At 40.4% G+C, this 16490-nt stretch overlaps 1 protein-coding gene across 3 annotated transcripts in view; it reads right to left on the bottom strand.

The window, feature by feature from the left end:
* Positions 1-16490, bottom strand: part of NSUN6 (NOP2/Sun RNA methyltransferase 6) — a 50336-nt gene that overhangs the window by 27645 nt on the left and 6201 nt on the right. For all 3 annotated transcript variants that reach the window (XM_040967921.1, XM_040967922.1, XM_040967923.1), the window contains 3 exons: positions 16309-16388; positions 3293-3402; positions 781-934 (listed from right to left, as the gene is read on the bottom strand). In XM_040967921.1, coding sequence (XP_040823855.1) covers positions 781-934; positions 3293-3402; positions 16309-16388 — 344 coding nt within the window. The remainder of the gene's footprint in view (positions 1-780; positions 935-3292; positions 3403-16308; positions 16389-16490) is intronic.

Consider the following 16490-nt stretch of genomic DNA (forward strand, 5'->3'; position numbering starts at 1 on the left):
TGGATGGCAAGATCAAGGCAGCCTCCCAGAATGTCCAACAGCTGGAAATTGCAGTGGAAGCAACAGAGGTATGACATTAACCAAGCACTCTGAAATGGGAAGTTGGCATCCCAAGCAGCATCTTAATCAGAATACCAAACACCCATCCCTCCTTTCATCTCTTTAGACTAGGTCCCAGTCTGTTTTGATTTCAAGATAAGTTTTTTCTATCTTTGTCACATTTCATGAGTGACAGTGCAACTTGCCAGTAGAAAGGTTAGAATTCAGAAAGACAGGACTAAGACTCACAGACACCATCCAAAGTTCTCGGAGTACTAACACTGTCACTCAAAAAAATAAAAAGCACAATGCATATGAAAAGTCTCTAAAAGTGTATGGAAAATGTGTTTTATAATAAGAATTATGCATGGATTTCAACATTTGTTTGCACCGATACAATATTTTAATTACATTTTCCATCAAGTTACTGAAATATCACCATAACAGACTAGAAGAAGCCAAAGAAAGGGAGGGAGGAAGAGTGAGAGAGAAACAATGATAGAGTCCTCAAACTGTATGAAAGATAACTTCACAGCAGGTCTACCAGCTTCAAAGTAGGTCCTGGCAGAGGAAACATCTCATAGGTGGTTTGCATCTCACTTAATACTAGCAGGGTAAGTTTACATCGGCCTTTCAAGTAAAATAACTTCTCTAGATATGACAGGCTTTCAATAAGTTCATAGGAAAATGTGTCATAAAAAAGCTGTGCATGAATTTCACATACAACATGTAATGACCTACTTCAGTTCAGGCAGCCCATTGAAGATATCTTTGCGACTTAGTTCCGAAACCCCATTTCCAAGAAATAATTTTGTTCCGTCAAATTCTTTGGCTCCTTTTTTACATTTTCCTTTAATGTCAGAGTATACCGAAACAACATCTCCAGCTTTCATAACTAGACAAAGAAGAAACTCATGTTATTTCAAGCTATGCTTTAAAGAAAATCAATGAAATTCTTTAAGCTATACTGGCAGTCTTGGGCACATGAAAAATATGAAGTACTGCCAAAAGGCACACTAACTCAACGTAATCCCTAATGAAAAATTTAACATCTGATTTTTACATATTCTCTAACAATCAATCTAACAATATTTTTTAGGGGAAAAATGTCTTTAAATATCATACCTCAACTGAAAACACCTAGCTGAGCACAGAAAAATCTCTTTTACACAATTTCCACCAACTTAATACTACTCTTTAAAACATTTCATACAATGGGGCCATCATAGTAGTATAGTAGGCCAATTCTCTGTGACGCTGCAGTCTCATATGCATACTGGTTCAAGCTCTGACTACTCAATTTCTTCATTCAGCTTGCTGCTTATGGCTTGGCAAAGCACCAGAGGATGGCCCAAAACCCACATGGGAGACTCAGAGGAAGCTCTTGGGTCCATACAGATCACCCAATACCCTATTGAGATAAGGACTGTTAAACATATTTTCAAACCTATAAAATTCAACAGAGAAGTAACATATCTGACAACCACAGAATGACCTGGGCTCTTTAATCTGCCCATTTACCGTTTTAACCTAAAACAAAACTCACAGAAGTATCAGAACAGTATTTTTCCAGTAGAATTACAGCAAAAACATTAAAATAAAGCAACCACATATTTTTATGCTGTTTTCAATTTTCGGTGAACCAAAAAAAGGGTCTTGGCTTCAGACAGGCTCAGTTCCAGCTGTGGCAGCTAGCCATTTGTGAGTGGACAAGCAGAGAGAGGATCTTTCTTTTTCAGCTTAAATAAAAAAATGTTTTAAATCAACAAATAATAAAGCCTGTGTGGTAGGTCTGTGAGCCCTGGTGCAGAAGGGGGGAGGAGGGGGAGGGAAGGGAGTTGGAGGGGGCCTGGGTTAGGCAATACCTGGGTTGGGCAGCCCAGGGTGCCAATGGCACCAGGGGAAGCTCACTGGCTGCCCGGTAGCACACTTGCAGGGATTTGGAGTATGGACTTGCAGGGGTCTGCAGATGGCAAAGATGGGGGCATGTGGGGAACTGGGGTCTCACATCCAAGACTGGTGGTCAGACCATGGACTTCACACGTACCCCGCCTCCCAACCGCCTCAGTACCTGGAATGGGAAGGGCCACCCAATATCATCCCATGGTCCCTGATGTGGTGGATGTTCCAAGAGTTCAGCTTACGCAGTTTTAATAGTTCTGGAATGCTGTCGATCTCTGCTCCAAGGATGAGGAAATCCTTCCAAGGTCCACTGACTGATATAATCCACCTGGAGACTCCATTTGCCCAGATAATTGTTCTCAACACTTGGCTGAGATAGTTGTCCAATTTGTTCTGCCCTCCATACTCTGCTATGGTACCAGATGTCCTCTACAGGCCGCAATGGATTGCCGTATCCTCCATGTGCATCTGGGTATGCCAACCACTGCTCCAAGCTACAGAGGAGGCCTAGTTTTGTAAGTACAGTGGCCTTGTCAATGCAAGTCCTTCAGAGGTCATTCCTTGCCTGCCACATACTCCCTCAGTGGTCCTCCCTCCCACACATCTTCCTACCTCCTGCCTCTGCCACAGGGATTGAGCCCAGGAGCAAATGAGCTCTCCAGCTTAGTCCTCTGGAGCCCAGTCCTCCAGCAGGGAGGGGTGCTGGCCCAAAGCTCTGCCCACCTACTAGGACCCCAAGCCCTTGGCATATGCACCAACCTGGGACCTGATTCCTGCGCATACCTGAAATCCAGACACATTCAAAATTTCCCAAGCCCAGTTCACCAGCACACCCAGCCAGCGTGCTGATCTAGGGCTCTCCTTCCCCTCCCCCATTCTGCTGAGGACCAAGCACATGAAAAAAATTCCCACTCACTCTGCGTGCCTAGATGTGAGCCCCCAGGTCCCCATACACTCTTGCCTGTGCAATTCACAGGACACCTGCAAGCCCACACTGCCAGGACACCACCAGCGTGGTGCCAGGGAGCCAAGGCTGCAATCAGCCCCCAATGGGGCTCACAGGCCCACCCAATCCACCATTTTAAATTCTCTGTGTTCATCAATAAGGAAACCATAAGTAAACATCAGCAAATACATCATTTTGTGGAAGAAAAACATTTGACACAGAGGCCTAATTTGTTAGGCCTTACTTGGATAATAATCATCTCTGGGTAAATAAAATGGGAAATGTAGAAAATATCCGACAAACACAAAGTGAAATGTATCTGAAAGATAATTCAACAAGTTTTCTGTTTGACAATACACATACTTTTTAGAGAACTTTTTTATTTTTAAGGAAACTTGCACTTACATTTTGAAGCTGACACAATTCCTGGGACATAGATGTGTGCTCCTCTTAACACTGCATTGCCACACTGTGCTCCAACGACGACTTCACACTGGTGCTTTTTTATATTCTTCCTAGAAATATTAAGAAGAATATATTCATTCCTTTGTTTATTCATCTATGAAACAGGAAAAGGGAGAAGAAAGGCTGGAAAGAGAGGCTGGGGAGAGACAGAGAGAGCTCCCGATCTGCTAATTCATTTCCCAAATATCCACAATGTTCAAGCAAAAGCTATGAGGTGGGAACTCAATTCAGATCTCATACATGGGTGGCAGGTATCCAATTACATAAAATATTATCGGCTGCCTTCTAGGGTACACTTTAGTAAAAACAGAAATCAAGCTGGTTACCGATTTCAGGTACTGCAAAATGAGATAGGGGCAAGTTAACCATTATGCCACATACCCAACACTCAGAATTCAAGGAGAAATCTGACAGAACATAATTATCTCCAAATTCTACCAACTTCCTCGGTGTTTTGATTTTAATTCAAAATAACCTCTTCAGTCCACATTCTCCCAAAGAAATGAGGAGAAAAAAGATAGATACAGAGAGGATAAGTAGCTAAAAAGAAGACGCTTGAAAAGATAGTATCAGAAGTCCATCCTGGAGCCAGCAATGTGGTATCATGGTTAAAGCCAATATCTGTGATGCCAACACTCCATATAGGTGCTGGTTTGTGCCCTAACTGCTCCACTTCCCAATAAGCACCTTTCCTAAAGGCCTAGGAAAAAGTAACAGAAGATGTATCAAGCTCTTGGGCCTATGCGAGAAGCTCCAGGCCCTGGCCTGTCAATTGTGAACATCTGGGACTGAACCAGAGTATAGAGGACCTAAGACCTCTCTTTTTGTAACTACCTTCAAGATAAATCAATCTTAAAAAAAAAAAAAAAAAAAAGACAAATATGGGACCAGCACCATAGTATAGTTAAGCCTCCACCTCCAATGTTCGCACCCCATACTGATACCAGTTCAAATCCAGCTGCTCCACTTTCAATCCAGCTCTTTCCTAAAGTGCCTGGGAAAAAAGTCCAAAATGGACCAAGTGCTTGGGCTCTTGTACCCACATAGGAGACCTAGAAGAAACTCCTGGCTCTTGCCTTCGCCTCACTTATTCTTTTTTTTTTTTTCCACTATAAAAAGTTAGTCATATCTGGTGAAATAAACAAAGGTAGTCATTTGGTGAAATAACCCAATGGATGGATAAGGGGACAGCACAGTAACCTACTGGCTAAAGTCCTTGCCTTGCACACCTGGAATCCCATATGGGCGCTGGTTCATATCCTGCCTGCTCCAGTTCCCATCCAGCTCCTTGCTTGTGGCCTGGGAAGGCAGTTGAGGACAGCCCAAAGCCTTGGGACTCTGCATCCAAGTGGAAGACATGGAAGCAACTGCCGACTCCTGGCTTTGGATCAGTTTAACGTCGACCATTGTGGCCACTTGTGGAGTATACCAGAAGATGAAGATCTTTCTGGCTCTCCTTCTTTCTATAAATCTAGCTTCACAATAAAAATAACTAAATCTTTAAAATTTTTTTGAATAAATAAACAATCCAATGGATGGAAGACAGCTCTTACTCTGCCTTTCAAAAACATATAAAAATACTTATAAAAAAAAAAAGAATGACTATGACTAGATGCTGAATTTAGTAAGCCTCTTAAAGCATCCTGGAAAGAGTGGTTTAGGGGATCTCATGAAACCAGGACTAAGTGTATAAAAAAGTAATGTAATTGGTACTAAGTTACAATGCCCGGACTTAAGATTTTTGGCTTTCACAATGGTGGGGAAATGAAATTCATTCAGAAAAAATTCTGAATTTCTACCTTTATCTGGCTGAGCAATATTTGACACATGCTCTCGTGATGTGGGGCAATGGCACCACACTACAGCAATCGGCTCCGTGATTCTGACGGTAAACACTCAATATACCACCGTGTGCTATGTTAACCAAGCTAGGATATCTGCTCAGTTAGATACACTGAAGGCTTTCACGACTTACATCTTCATCACAAAGGGTGTATCAGGGTGTAACGTGATACAAAAATCAAGGAACATCTGTATGTCATACGCAACTATTAGGGTTTGTAACAGCTTGGCTGAAGGGTAATTTTAATTCAGAATTTTAAAAAAGAAGCAGTAGTATTAAAGTTGGTAAAAGCCATAAAACATGCTAAATGCTTAATTTTCACTGGAGTGTTTCTAAATGGAGTGAATCAACAAAACTGAAGAAAGACAGCAATCCAAACTACAATATTACAGACTGGAGGGAAAATACCATACAGATAATTAGATTGAGAGAAAACCATTAAAAAAAATGACGACACATGATAATCAAACTCTCTTAGATGAATATAAGAAAAAAATCCTTAAATGTGCACATGAGAAAAATCAAGTGACCTACAGAGGAACCCCAACCAAACTCACAGCTGACCTCCAAGAGAAACCACTACAAGCCAGGAGAGAATGGAGTGACATATTCCACACTGTAAAAGGGAAAAAAATTTCAGCCCAGAATAACATATCTTGCAAAGCTCTCCTTTGTATCTGAAAATGGAATAAAATTCTTCCACAATAAAGAAAAACTCAAAGAATTCTCCTCCTATAAACATGGCCTACCAATGTCACTCAAAGATGTTCTAGTGAAAGAGAAAATAGCAGCTACCAAAACCAAAGGCAAATGTGGAGAAAAATTCCACTTAAGGAAACAAAAGACTCAAAGAAAAATACATATTAACATTGAATTTAAATGGATTAAACTCATCAATCAAACACCATACATTAGAGGACTGGATCAAAAAACAAAACTCATGTTTCTGCTGCTTATAGGAAACACATCTCACCAACAAAGATCAGAGGAAACTGAAAGTGAAGGGATGGAAAAGAATATTCCAAGCAAATGGTAAGGAAAAATGTGCAGGTATAGCCATTCTAATATCAGATGATACAGACTTCGATGTGAAAAACATTTAAGAGACGAAGAAGGACACCATATAATGATTAAAAGATCCACTCACCAAGAGATCACCATAATAAATGTATATGGGCCAAATGCCAAGGCATCTAGCTAGGTGAAACAAACATTTAAAGGGAGAAACAGACTCTGATATAATCACAGTGGGTGACCTTATCCCATTAACATCAATGGACAGATCAGAGAGACAAACTCAGCAGACACAGAACTCACCCAGACTCTAAAGCAAATGGACACAGCTGATATCTACTGAACCGCTCATGCTACAGAAAACACACTTTTTTCCCAACAGCACAAGGAAACTTCTCCAGAATTCACCACGTTATAGGCCATAAAACAAGCCTCAGCAAATTTGAAAAATAATCAAAATCATACCATGCATCTTCTCAGACCATTAAGCAGTGAAGCTAGAGACCAAGAAGTCAAAACACCCAGGAATATTTGCAGACAAATGGAGACTGAATAATATGTTACTTAATGAACAATGGGTTAAAGAGGAAATCAAATGGGAAATTAAAATCAAACAAATGAAGATATCAACACATCAAAACGTACAGGACAAAATTAAGGCAGTGTTAAGAGGAAAGTTCATCTCATCTCAGTCAATGCTTATGTTAAAATTTTGAAAAGCAGGCCCGGTGCAGTAGCCTAGCACCTAAAGTCCTTACCTTGAACACACCAGGCCCCATATTGACACAGGTTCTAATCCTGGCAGCCTCACTTCCCTTCCAGCTCCCTACTTGTGGCATGGGAAAGCAGTCAAGGACGGCCCAAAGCCTTGGGAGCCTGCACCTTCGTGGGAAACTCAGAAGAAGCTCCTGGTTCCTGGCTTCAGATTGGCTCAGCTCAGGCTGTTGCAGCCACTTGGAGAATAAATCATTTGGCAGAAGATCTTCTTTTCTGCGTATCTGACTTTACAATAAAAATAAATAAATCTTAAAAAAAAGAGAAATTAGAAAAGCATCAAGTAAATGAACTAACCTTACAGTTGATGGAACTAGAAAAACAACAGCAAAGCAATCCCAACATTGGTAGGAAAAAAAAATAATCAAAATTAGGGAGGAAATAAACCAAATAGAGGCCAAGAGAACTGTACATAAGATCAATGAATCAAAGAGCTGGTTCTTAGAAAATATCAACAAAATAGATTCCCCAATAGCCCAACTAATCAAAAAAAGGAGGGAGAAGATATGCATCAATAGCATCAGAGACAAGAAAGGAAATATAACAACAGATATCTCAGACATAACAGAAAATTATTAGGGACTATTACAAGCAACTAGACGTGAACAAAACAGAAGACCTAAAAGAGATGGATAGATTTTTGAACATATACAATGCACCAAAATTGAATCAAGAAGCAATTAACAATCTAAATAGACTGGTAACATGCAATGAGAATGAATCAGTAATTAAATCCCTCCCAACCAAGAAAAGTCCTGGACCAGATGGCTTCACTGCTGAATTCTACCAAACATTTCAACAGAAACTTACCCTAATCCTCCACAAGCTTTATCAAAAAAAAAAAAAAAGGGAGGCTATTCTTCCAAACTTTCTATGAAACTAATATCATCTTAATACCAAAGCCAAACAGAGAAACAACAGAAAAAGAGAACTACAGACCGATATCCTTGATGAACACAGATGCAAAGATCCTCAATAAAATACTAGCCAACAGGATCCAACAGCACATCAGGCAGATCATTCACCCAGACCAGGTGGGATTCACCTCAAGCATGCAAGAAAGGTTTAATATTCGCAAATCCATAAATGTGCTACATCACAGCAATAAAATGAAAAATAAAAACCACATGATCATCAATAGATGCAGAGAAGGCATTTGATAAAATTCAACACCACTTCTTATGCTGAAAATCCTAAGAAAGACAGGCATAAAAGAAATGTTCTACAACACAATCAAAGCAATTTATGAAAAACCTAATGCCAGCATCAACTAAATGGGGAAAGATTGGAAGTCATTCTACAACAATCTGGAATTAGACTGGGATGTCCAGTTTGTTACCACTACTCTTCAACATAGTATTGGAAGCCTTTGCCAGAGCTATTCGGCAAGAAAAGGGAATTAAAGGAACACAAACTGGAAATGAGGAACTGATAATATCTCTATTTGCTAACGACATGATTCTCCACAGAGGAGAACAAAAAAATTCAGTCAAGAGATTACTGGAACTCATAAAAGACTTTGGCAGGGTAGAATACAAAATTAATGAACACAAATTGATGGCACTAGTGCACACAAATAATTTCATGGCTGAGAAAGAAACTGTAACTACATTCCCCTTTAAAATAACAGAGGAATCTTAAATACCTAGGAAGTCAGCCAATTAAATATGTGCAAGATCTATATGATGAAAACTATAAAACATTTAAAAAAAAAAAGGAAATGGAAGAAGATACTGAGAAATGCAGAAATTTACCATGTTCCTGGATTGGCAGGATCAACATCATCAAAATGTCCATATTACCAAAAGTAATATACAGGTTCAACACAATCCCAATCAAAATTCCAACACCATTCTTCTCAGAAATAGAAAATATACTAAAGTTCATCTAGAAACACAAAAGACCACAAATAACCAAACCAATCCTAAAGAATAAAAATCAAGCTGGAGGAATCACAATTCCAGACCTGAAGATTTACTGTAGAGCAGTGATCATCAAAACAGTCTGGTACTGGTACAGAAACAGAGAAGATCAATGGAACAGAATAGAAACACCTGAAGGGAGCCACACATTATAGCCAACTAATTTTTGACAAGAAAACTAAAAACAATCCAGGGAAAAAGTCTGGTCTAGTCATCAATTGCTGTTGGGACAACTGGATAGTAGCTTGCAGAATTAAGAAGCACCTGTCACATTATACAAAAATCAGCTCTAAATGGTTCAAAGACCTAAATCTACACACAGAAACCATCAAATTATTAAGGAAAAACATAGGAAATATCCTCCAAAAAATAGGAACAGGGAAACTTTTTAGAAAAGACACCAAAAGTGCAGGCAGTCAAAACCCAAATGAACAAATGGGACTACATCAAACTAAAAAGAAATCCAGAAACAGTAATTAGTAACAAAAAACCCTATGAAAAAATGGGCAAAGGAAATGAACACATTTTTCAAAAGAACAGACTCAAATAGATAACAGACGGCTCCCTAGCCGTCAGGGAGATACAAATGAAAACCACACTGGGGCCCGGCGTGATAGTGTAGTGGTTAAAGTCCTCGCCTTGAACGCACTGGGATCCCATATGGGCGCCGGTTCTAATCCCGGCAGCTCCACTTCCCATCCAGCTCCCTGCTTGTGGCCTGAGAAAGCAGTCGAGGACGGCCCAAAGCCTTGGGACCCTGCACCCGCATGGGAGACCCAGAAGAGTTCCTGGGTCCTGGCTTCTGGCTGGCTCAACTCCAGCTGTTGCGGCTGCTTGGGAAGTGAACTATCGGATGGAAGATCTTCTTCTCTGTTTCTCCTCCTGTGTATATCCGCCTTTCCAATAAAAATAAAGTGTAAAAAAAAAAAAGAAAACCACACTGAGGTACCACCTAACTCCAGTGAGATTGGCCTACATTCAGAATTCAACTTATAACATCTGCTAGAGTGGATTCAACTAACTTCACTGGAGTCCAGATTAGTACAACCACTATGGAAACCAGGATAGAGAGTACTTAAGAGAGTTGCAAATAAACCTGCCATATAACCAGCTAACCTTCTCCTAATATTCCCAAAGCAAATGAAACCTGCATATGAGAAGGGGATCTGTAATCCTGTATTTATAGTAGCACAATCCACAATAGCAAAGACATGGAAGCAATCCAGACGCCCATCCAAAGAGGAGTGGTTAAAGAAACTGTGGTACATTTACTCCATGGAATATTACTCAGCCAAAAAAAAAAGAATGAAAGTATACCATTTGCGACTAGATGATCCGAACTAGAGACCATGATGAATAGTGAAATAAGTCAATCCCAAAAAGACAAATATCATATGTTTTCATATAAGGAAACCATCATATAAATTGGAATATATAGTGATGAAGTAATGTAAACTAATGTATCTAGATGTGATGACAAAGCGCAACATACATCCCTATTTCTACACTCAGGAAGGACTCCCAATGAAAGTGTTGGATGGACCCAGACAATGGGATGATGGACTGACACTGTCTGTACCAGCAGTATCGGAGCACACTTAAATAGCAGACTGATGGAATTGTAACTCCTTCTGAAGTGGTATGACTGGTATGACAATATGGGGAAAATCAGTCTGGGAGGGTGGGAACTTAGGGGAAGGGAATCTCAGACTACACAGAATTGTACCATGAAATTCAAAATTTAAAGTAAAAATTTTAAAAATTAACAGATTAGAACTAAAAGTCACGATTAGTGAGCTTTCTATTAAAAAATATATGAAGCGTTCCATATAAAAATATTAAAGTACAGATTTTAATATGGCATTTTATTTATTTTAAATTTTCTTTGTTATTATTTTAGATGATGCTTACACAGTTAATCGGTGTGGGAAGGATCTAGGGTTAGGGAGAAGTGGGTTCTGACCATTGTGACTCAGTTCTAATCCCAGCCGCCCTGCTTCCCATTCAGCTCCCTGCTTGTGGCCTGGTAAAGTAGTCGAAGACCACCCAAATCCTTGGGACCCTACAAGCACATGGAAGACCTGGAAGAAGCTTCTACTGCTGCCTTCAGATTGCCTCAGCTTCGACCATTGTGGTCTCTTGGGGAATGAACTGGCAGATGAAAGATCTGTGTATCTGCCTTTACAATTAAACAAACACACACAAACCTTACAGTGACTGTTGTGAACTAAATATTTATGTTCCACCCCCCCCAAATTTTTTATGTTGCAGCCCTAATCCTACTGTAACAGTATTTGGAGGTACCTGGTGGAATCCTCCCTGAACTAGTTTATCATGTTACTAAAACAAGCCAGAGAATTTATTCTCTGCAATGTGAGAATACAAGAACTACGCCATCTAGAATTTGTATGAGGTCCTCAGCAGAACACAAAGTGTGCTGACAGCCAAGTGGGACATCCAGTCCCCACAACCATGAGAGCAAACCGACTAAGATTGAAACTAGTGAGAATGCAATTGTGAAAGATGCAAATTCAGAGGTGGAAAGGGAAAGCAAACCCCGCCTTGTCTGGATTTCAAGAACTTTACACTACAGTTATGTATTGAATTGCAAAGGAAGGAAAAGTAGTCTTCTGACTTTCTAGAAATTATACTGAGACTTATTAAAAGGGAAGGAACCTAACACAGAAAATACAGAAATTCCTTAAAATTACAAACTGACTAGAGATCTAATTAATTCTATTGCTCCAAATACACTAAATACAGTCATTAGAAAACACTGAAGGTGGATACGTATCAGAGTGCCTGGGTTCAAGTCTCAGCTCCATTTACCACTCCAGTTCACCGTTGATGCACACGTAGGAGTGGTGGTAATGGCTCATGAAGTGGGTCCCTACCACCTTCATAAGAAACCCATATTCATGGGCTCGGCGCAGTGGCGCAGTGGTTAAGGTCCTCGCCTTGCACGCCCGGGATCCCATATGGGTACCAGTTCTATCCTGGCAGCCCCGCTTCCCATCCAGCTCCCTGCCTGTGGCCCGGGAAAGCAGTCAAGGACAGCCCAAAGCTTTGGGACCCTGCACCCATGTGGGAGACCCGGAAGAGACTCCTGGCTTTGGATCGGCATAGTATCGGCCGTTGTGCTCACTTGGGCAGTGAATCATTGGACGGAAGATCTTCCTCTCTGTCTCTCCTCTCTGTATATCCGCCTTTCCAATAAAAAATAATAAAAATAAATCTTTAAAAAAAAAGAAACCCAGATTCAGTTCCAAGCTCCTCCTGTCTTTGACCTGGAGCAGTCCTGACACACACATCTGGGCAGTGAACCAGGAAACAAAGTTCTGTTTCTGTCTGGGTTTCTCTCTCTCTCTCTGCCTTTCAGATAGGAAATAATAAAAACAAAGTATCAGTCTGGGTATAATGTTATAAACTTTTGAGTTAAAAGAAATATAACATTTGACTGTTTCCTGTATTTCCCAACAAAGTTTACACTGACTTTATCTAATGCAATATTACAACTGTATATTAATCTATCATAAAATTACCAATCACAAACTTCTTTCCCAAAATTATTTCAAATAATTTAAAAAATCTTTTAAATCTAAATGACCTAAATCTGCAGAAAATTCTTTTTCAAACAGCTCATTACTCAAAGCTTAGCCTGTGTTTTCACATTCAAAATTTGTACATGGTGGGCACTGTTGCACAGTCCATTAAGAAGCCACACAGGATGCTCACATCCTGTAACAGCACATAGGGCTGAGTCCCAGCTCTCATTTGTGATCCAGCTTCCCGATGACATGCTTAGGAGGTGGTAAGTGATAGCTCAAGTACAATTTCTGCCATTCATGTGGCAAACAGATTGAGTTCCTGGCTCCTCACTCACCCGTGTAGCCTGGCCCTGACTACTGTGGCATGCATGAAGCATACCAGCAGAACATGGATCAAGGGGAACCTCTCTTTCTCTGCTTCTGCCACTATCTTTCAAATAAATAAATCTTTTTAAAATACTGTGGGCCTGGCACAGTAACCTAGCAGCTAAAGTCCTCATCTTGCACGCACTGGGATCCCATATAGGCATTGATTCCCGGTGGCCCTGCTTTCTATCAAGTTTCCTGCTTGTGGCCTGGAAAAACAGAGAGGACAGCCCAAGGCGCTGGGACGCTGAGCCCATGTGGGAGACCCGGAAGAGGCTCTTGGCTCCTGGTTTTGGATCTGTACAGCTCCAGCCACTGCAGATGCTTGGGGAGTGAATCATCAGACAGAGGATCTTGCTCTCTGCCTCTCTCTATACATGACTTTCCAATAAAAATAAACCTTTAAAAAGTAAACAAACACTGTGCAAAATGAAGTTTATAAAGGGCACAGTAAGGTAATACACTCCCTTCTATGAAGCACATTGAAATCTAAGGAAAGGTTCTAGTGTTGTGACGTAATGGAAAAATCCCCGCCAGCAACATCAGCATCCCATATGGGTGCCAGTGTGTGTCCTGGCTGCTCAATTTCTGCTCCAGCTCCCTGGTAACAACCAGGGACAGTAGCAGAAGATACAACTGCTTGGAACCCTCACCCCTGTGGGGAGAAGCAGAGGAAGCTCCTGGCTCCTTACTTTGGAATGGCCCTGCTCTAGCCACTGAAGCCATTTGGGGAACAAACCTGTGGGTGAAACTCTCTCTCTCCCTCACTTTGTCTCTCCCTCTGTAACTCTACCTTTTATATATATATTTGGAAAAGCAGATAAACATAGAGAAGGAGAGACAGAAAGATCTTCCATCCACTGGCTCACTTCCCATAGAGACTGCACATAAGACTTCAAACTCAGGGCCTAGCCCAGTAGTCTAGTGGCTAATGTTCTCCCTTTCCATGCTCCAGGATCCTATATGGGCACCACTTCGTATCCCAGCTGCTCCACTTCCCTTCTAACTCTGTGCTTGTGGACTGGGAAAGCAGCTGAGGACAGCCCAAGTCCTTGGGACCGTCTATACCCATGTGGGAGACCCAGAAGAAGCTCCTGACCCTAGCTTCAGATCAGCTCAGCTCTGGCCATTGTGGCCACTTAGGGACTAAATCAGTGGATGAAAGATCTCTGTCTCTCTGCAAATCTTTCCAATAAAAATAAACAAATCTTTAAAAAAGAGAGCAAGCGAGCGAGCTGGCTAAAGTCCTAGTCTTGCAATGGCAGGGATCCCATATGGGTGCAGGTTCCTGTCCAGGCTGTTCCACTTCCATCCAGCTCTATGCTTGTGGCTTGGGAAAGTAGTGGAGGATGGCCCAAAGCCTTGGAACCCTGTATCCGCATGAGAGACATGGAAGAAACTCCTCGCTTCTGGCTCCTGGCTTCTCATCGGTTCAGCTCCAGCTGTTGCACCAAGCTGAGGATCTTTCGTTTTGCCCCTGTCTCTGTGTAAATCTGCCTTTCTAAAAAAAATAAAAACATCTTTAAAAAAATTTTTTTGAAAAAAAATTCAAAATCAATGGTCAGCATGGAAGACCTAATGAATATTTCTTGTGTACAATTTCACATTTTACTTTTACACTAAAGAAAAAAAATCAAATCTATCCATTTAAAATACTAAATAAGGAATTTAACAGAATGGTGGATGGTCAAATCCTGACCTAAAAAACTACAATTCTGCATCCTTATGAGGAATATAGCCTCAAAAAAACTATGATCTACCATCACAGCTAAATGATTTAAAGCCAAAAGAGCCAGAAATCAGCACAGAGGTTGCCTGGTATTTTCAGGAGAGGCAAACAATCTTAACATTGGGCAAGTGAGAATTGGCTTCACAGCTCTATCTATTTCGCAAAATACAAACATAAGATCTCCCCATTTTACTGTGTAAATTTTACCTCACAAAACAAGAGAGGCCAGTGTTGTGGCAGGGTAAGGCTATGCCTGCAATGCCAGCATCCCATGAATGCTGCACAGAGTCCCAGCTGTACCATGGTTCCTGTGCTGGGCCCCTCCATCCATGTTGGAGACCCAGATGAAGCTCGAGGCTCCTGCCTTTGCCCTGGACCAACCCTGGACACTGCAACCATTCAGGGAGTGAATAAGTGGATGCTGTAATTCTTTCAAATAAATGAACAAAAACAAAACAAATGGAGAGGCCTATAAAAGCTGGCTTTTTAAATTCAAGAGCTATGCAGGCTTTAGTTACAAAGATTACCAGTGAAAATCTCCTCCAACTTACTCATTTCCCCTCAAACTTCTCAGAGTTAACCACTGTTAAGTTTTATTTAGCTTCCAGACTTTTTTTAAATGCAAAATTTACAAATGTATATCTGCATCTTTTCATTGCAAAAGAAATGTAAATAATTCAGTTTTGGCACCTGACAGCAAATCACGAAATCATAATATATCTTCCTAGCACACATAATCCTCTCACTTTAATGATTAGAAAATATTTCACTTACAGTAAATAACCTACTAAACTGGTTCTCTACTGTTTACTAAATTAGAGCATCAGAAGAATGACACGTTTATGGCAACTCTCACTTTCAAAAACCTTATATCATTGTTAGGGGTTTTAAAATGTCCCATAGCAATAAACTCCCATTATTAAAATGAAGGTCTATTTTTCTACTTTCAAACACATATGTTCCAAATGCATAAATGAATAGAATAATGCCTGGCATGCAGTAATTTAACATAATTCTTGAATTACAAGTAAAATTTTGCAAACACATCAGCTACAAAAGTAGGAAACAAACTGCTTATAAAGTCTGTTTATTGCATCTCAAAGTTTAATTTTAGATTTCTTACAATAGCCCAGAACTAAGAAATGAAATTAAACTTCTCAGAAGTTAAAAAAAACAACAGGCATCACTATGCGACACTGTACTGCACTAACTGGACCTAAAATGCATTTTTCTCCAGATCCTTGAGCTTACTTGTCTTCTTTTGTAATATATTGTATGCCAAAGGATGAAGGCAGAATTTAAAACTTATTTATCTACAAAAAATATAAAAAGTTGCTATCAAGGACTTAGAATAATAATCCTACAGTAAAAAAGATGCTGTGGCAAATACCTAAAAGAACCTTGAGGGTGGGCCCAGCATGGTAGCCTAGTGGCAGAAGTCCTTGCTTTGTATGCGCCAGATTCCCATTTAGGCACTGTTTCGTATACCAGCTGTTCCACTTCCCTTCCAGCTCCCTGTTTGTGGCCTGGGAAAGCAGTTGAGGACGGCCCAAAGCCTTGGGATTCTACACCCATGTGGGAGACCCAGAAGATGCTCCTGGCTCCTGGCTTTGGATCAGTTCAGTTCCAGCCATTTTGGTCACTTGTGGAGTGAATCACCAGATGGAAGATCTTTCTGTCTCTTTTTCGTAATAAATCTTCCTTTCCAACAAAAATAAATCTTAAAAAAACAAAACCTTGAAAACAAAATGATTACAAACCTAGGTCCAATAACAGGAATAAGTAAGATATCTTGAAGTTCTGGGTGTTGAAAGACAGGAAGTGTTAATCCATTAAATTGCTGTTAAAATAAACACATACAGAGAGGGTGGGAAAAGGGGAGAGAAGAGAATAACATTATATTCTTGTAATTTCATCCATGAACTACATTGAGTCTATTATT

This window comes from Ochotona curzoniae, unplaced genomic scaffold (genome assembly GCF_017591425.1).
Source record: "Ochotona curzoniae isolate NIBS_2020 unplaced genomic scaffold, NIBS_Ocur_1.0 scaffold_4683, whole genome shotgun sequence".
Taxonomy (NCBI): domain Eukaryota; kingdom Metazoa; phylum Chordata; class Mammalia; order Lagomorpha; family Ochotonidae; genus Ochotona; species Ochotona curzoniae.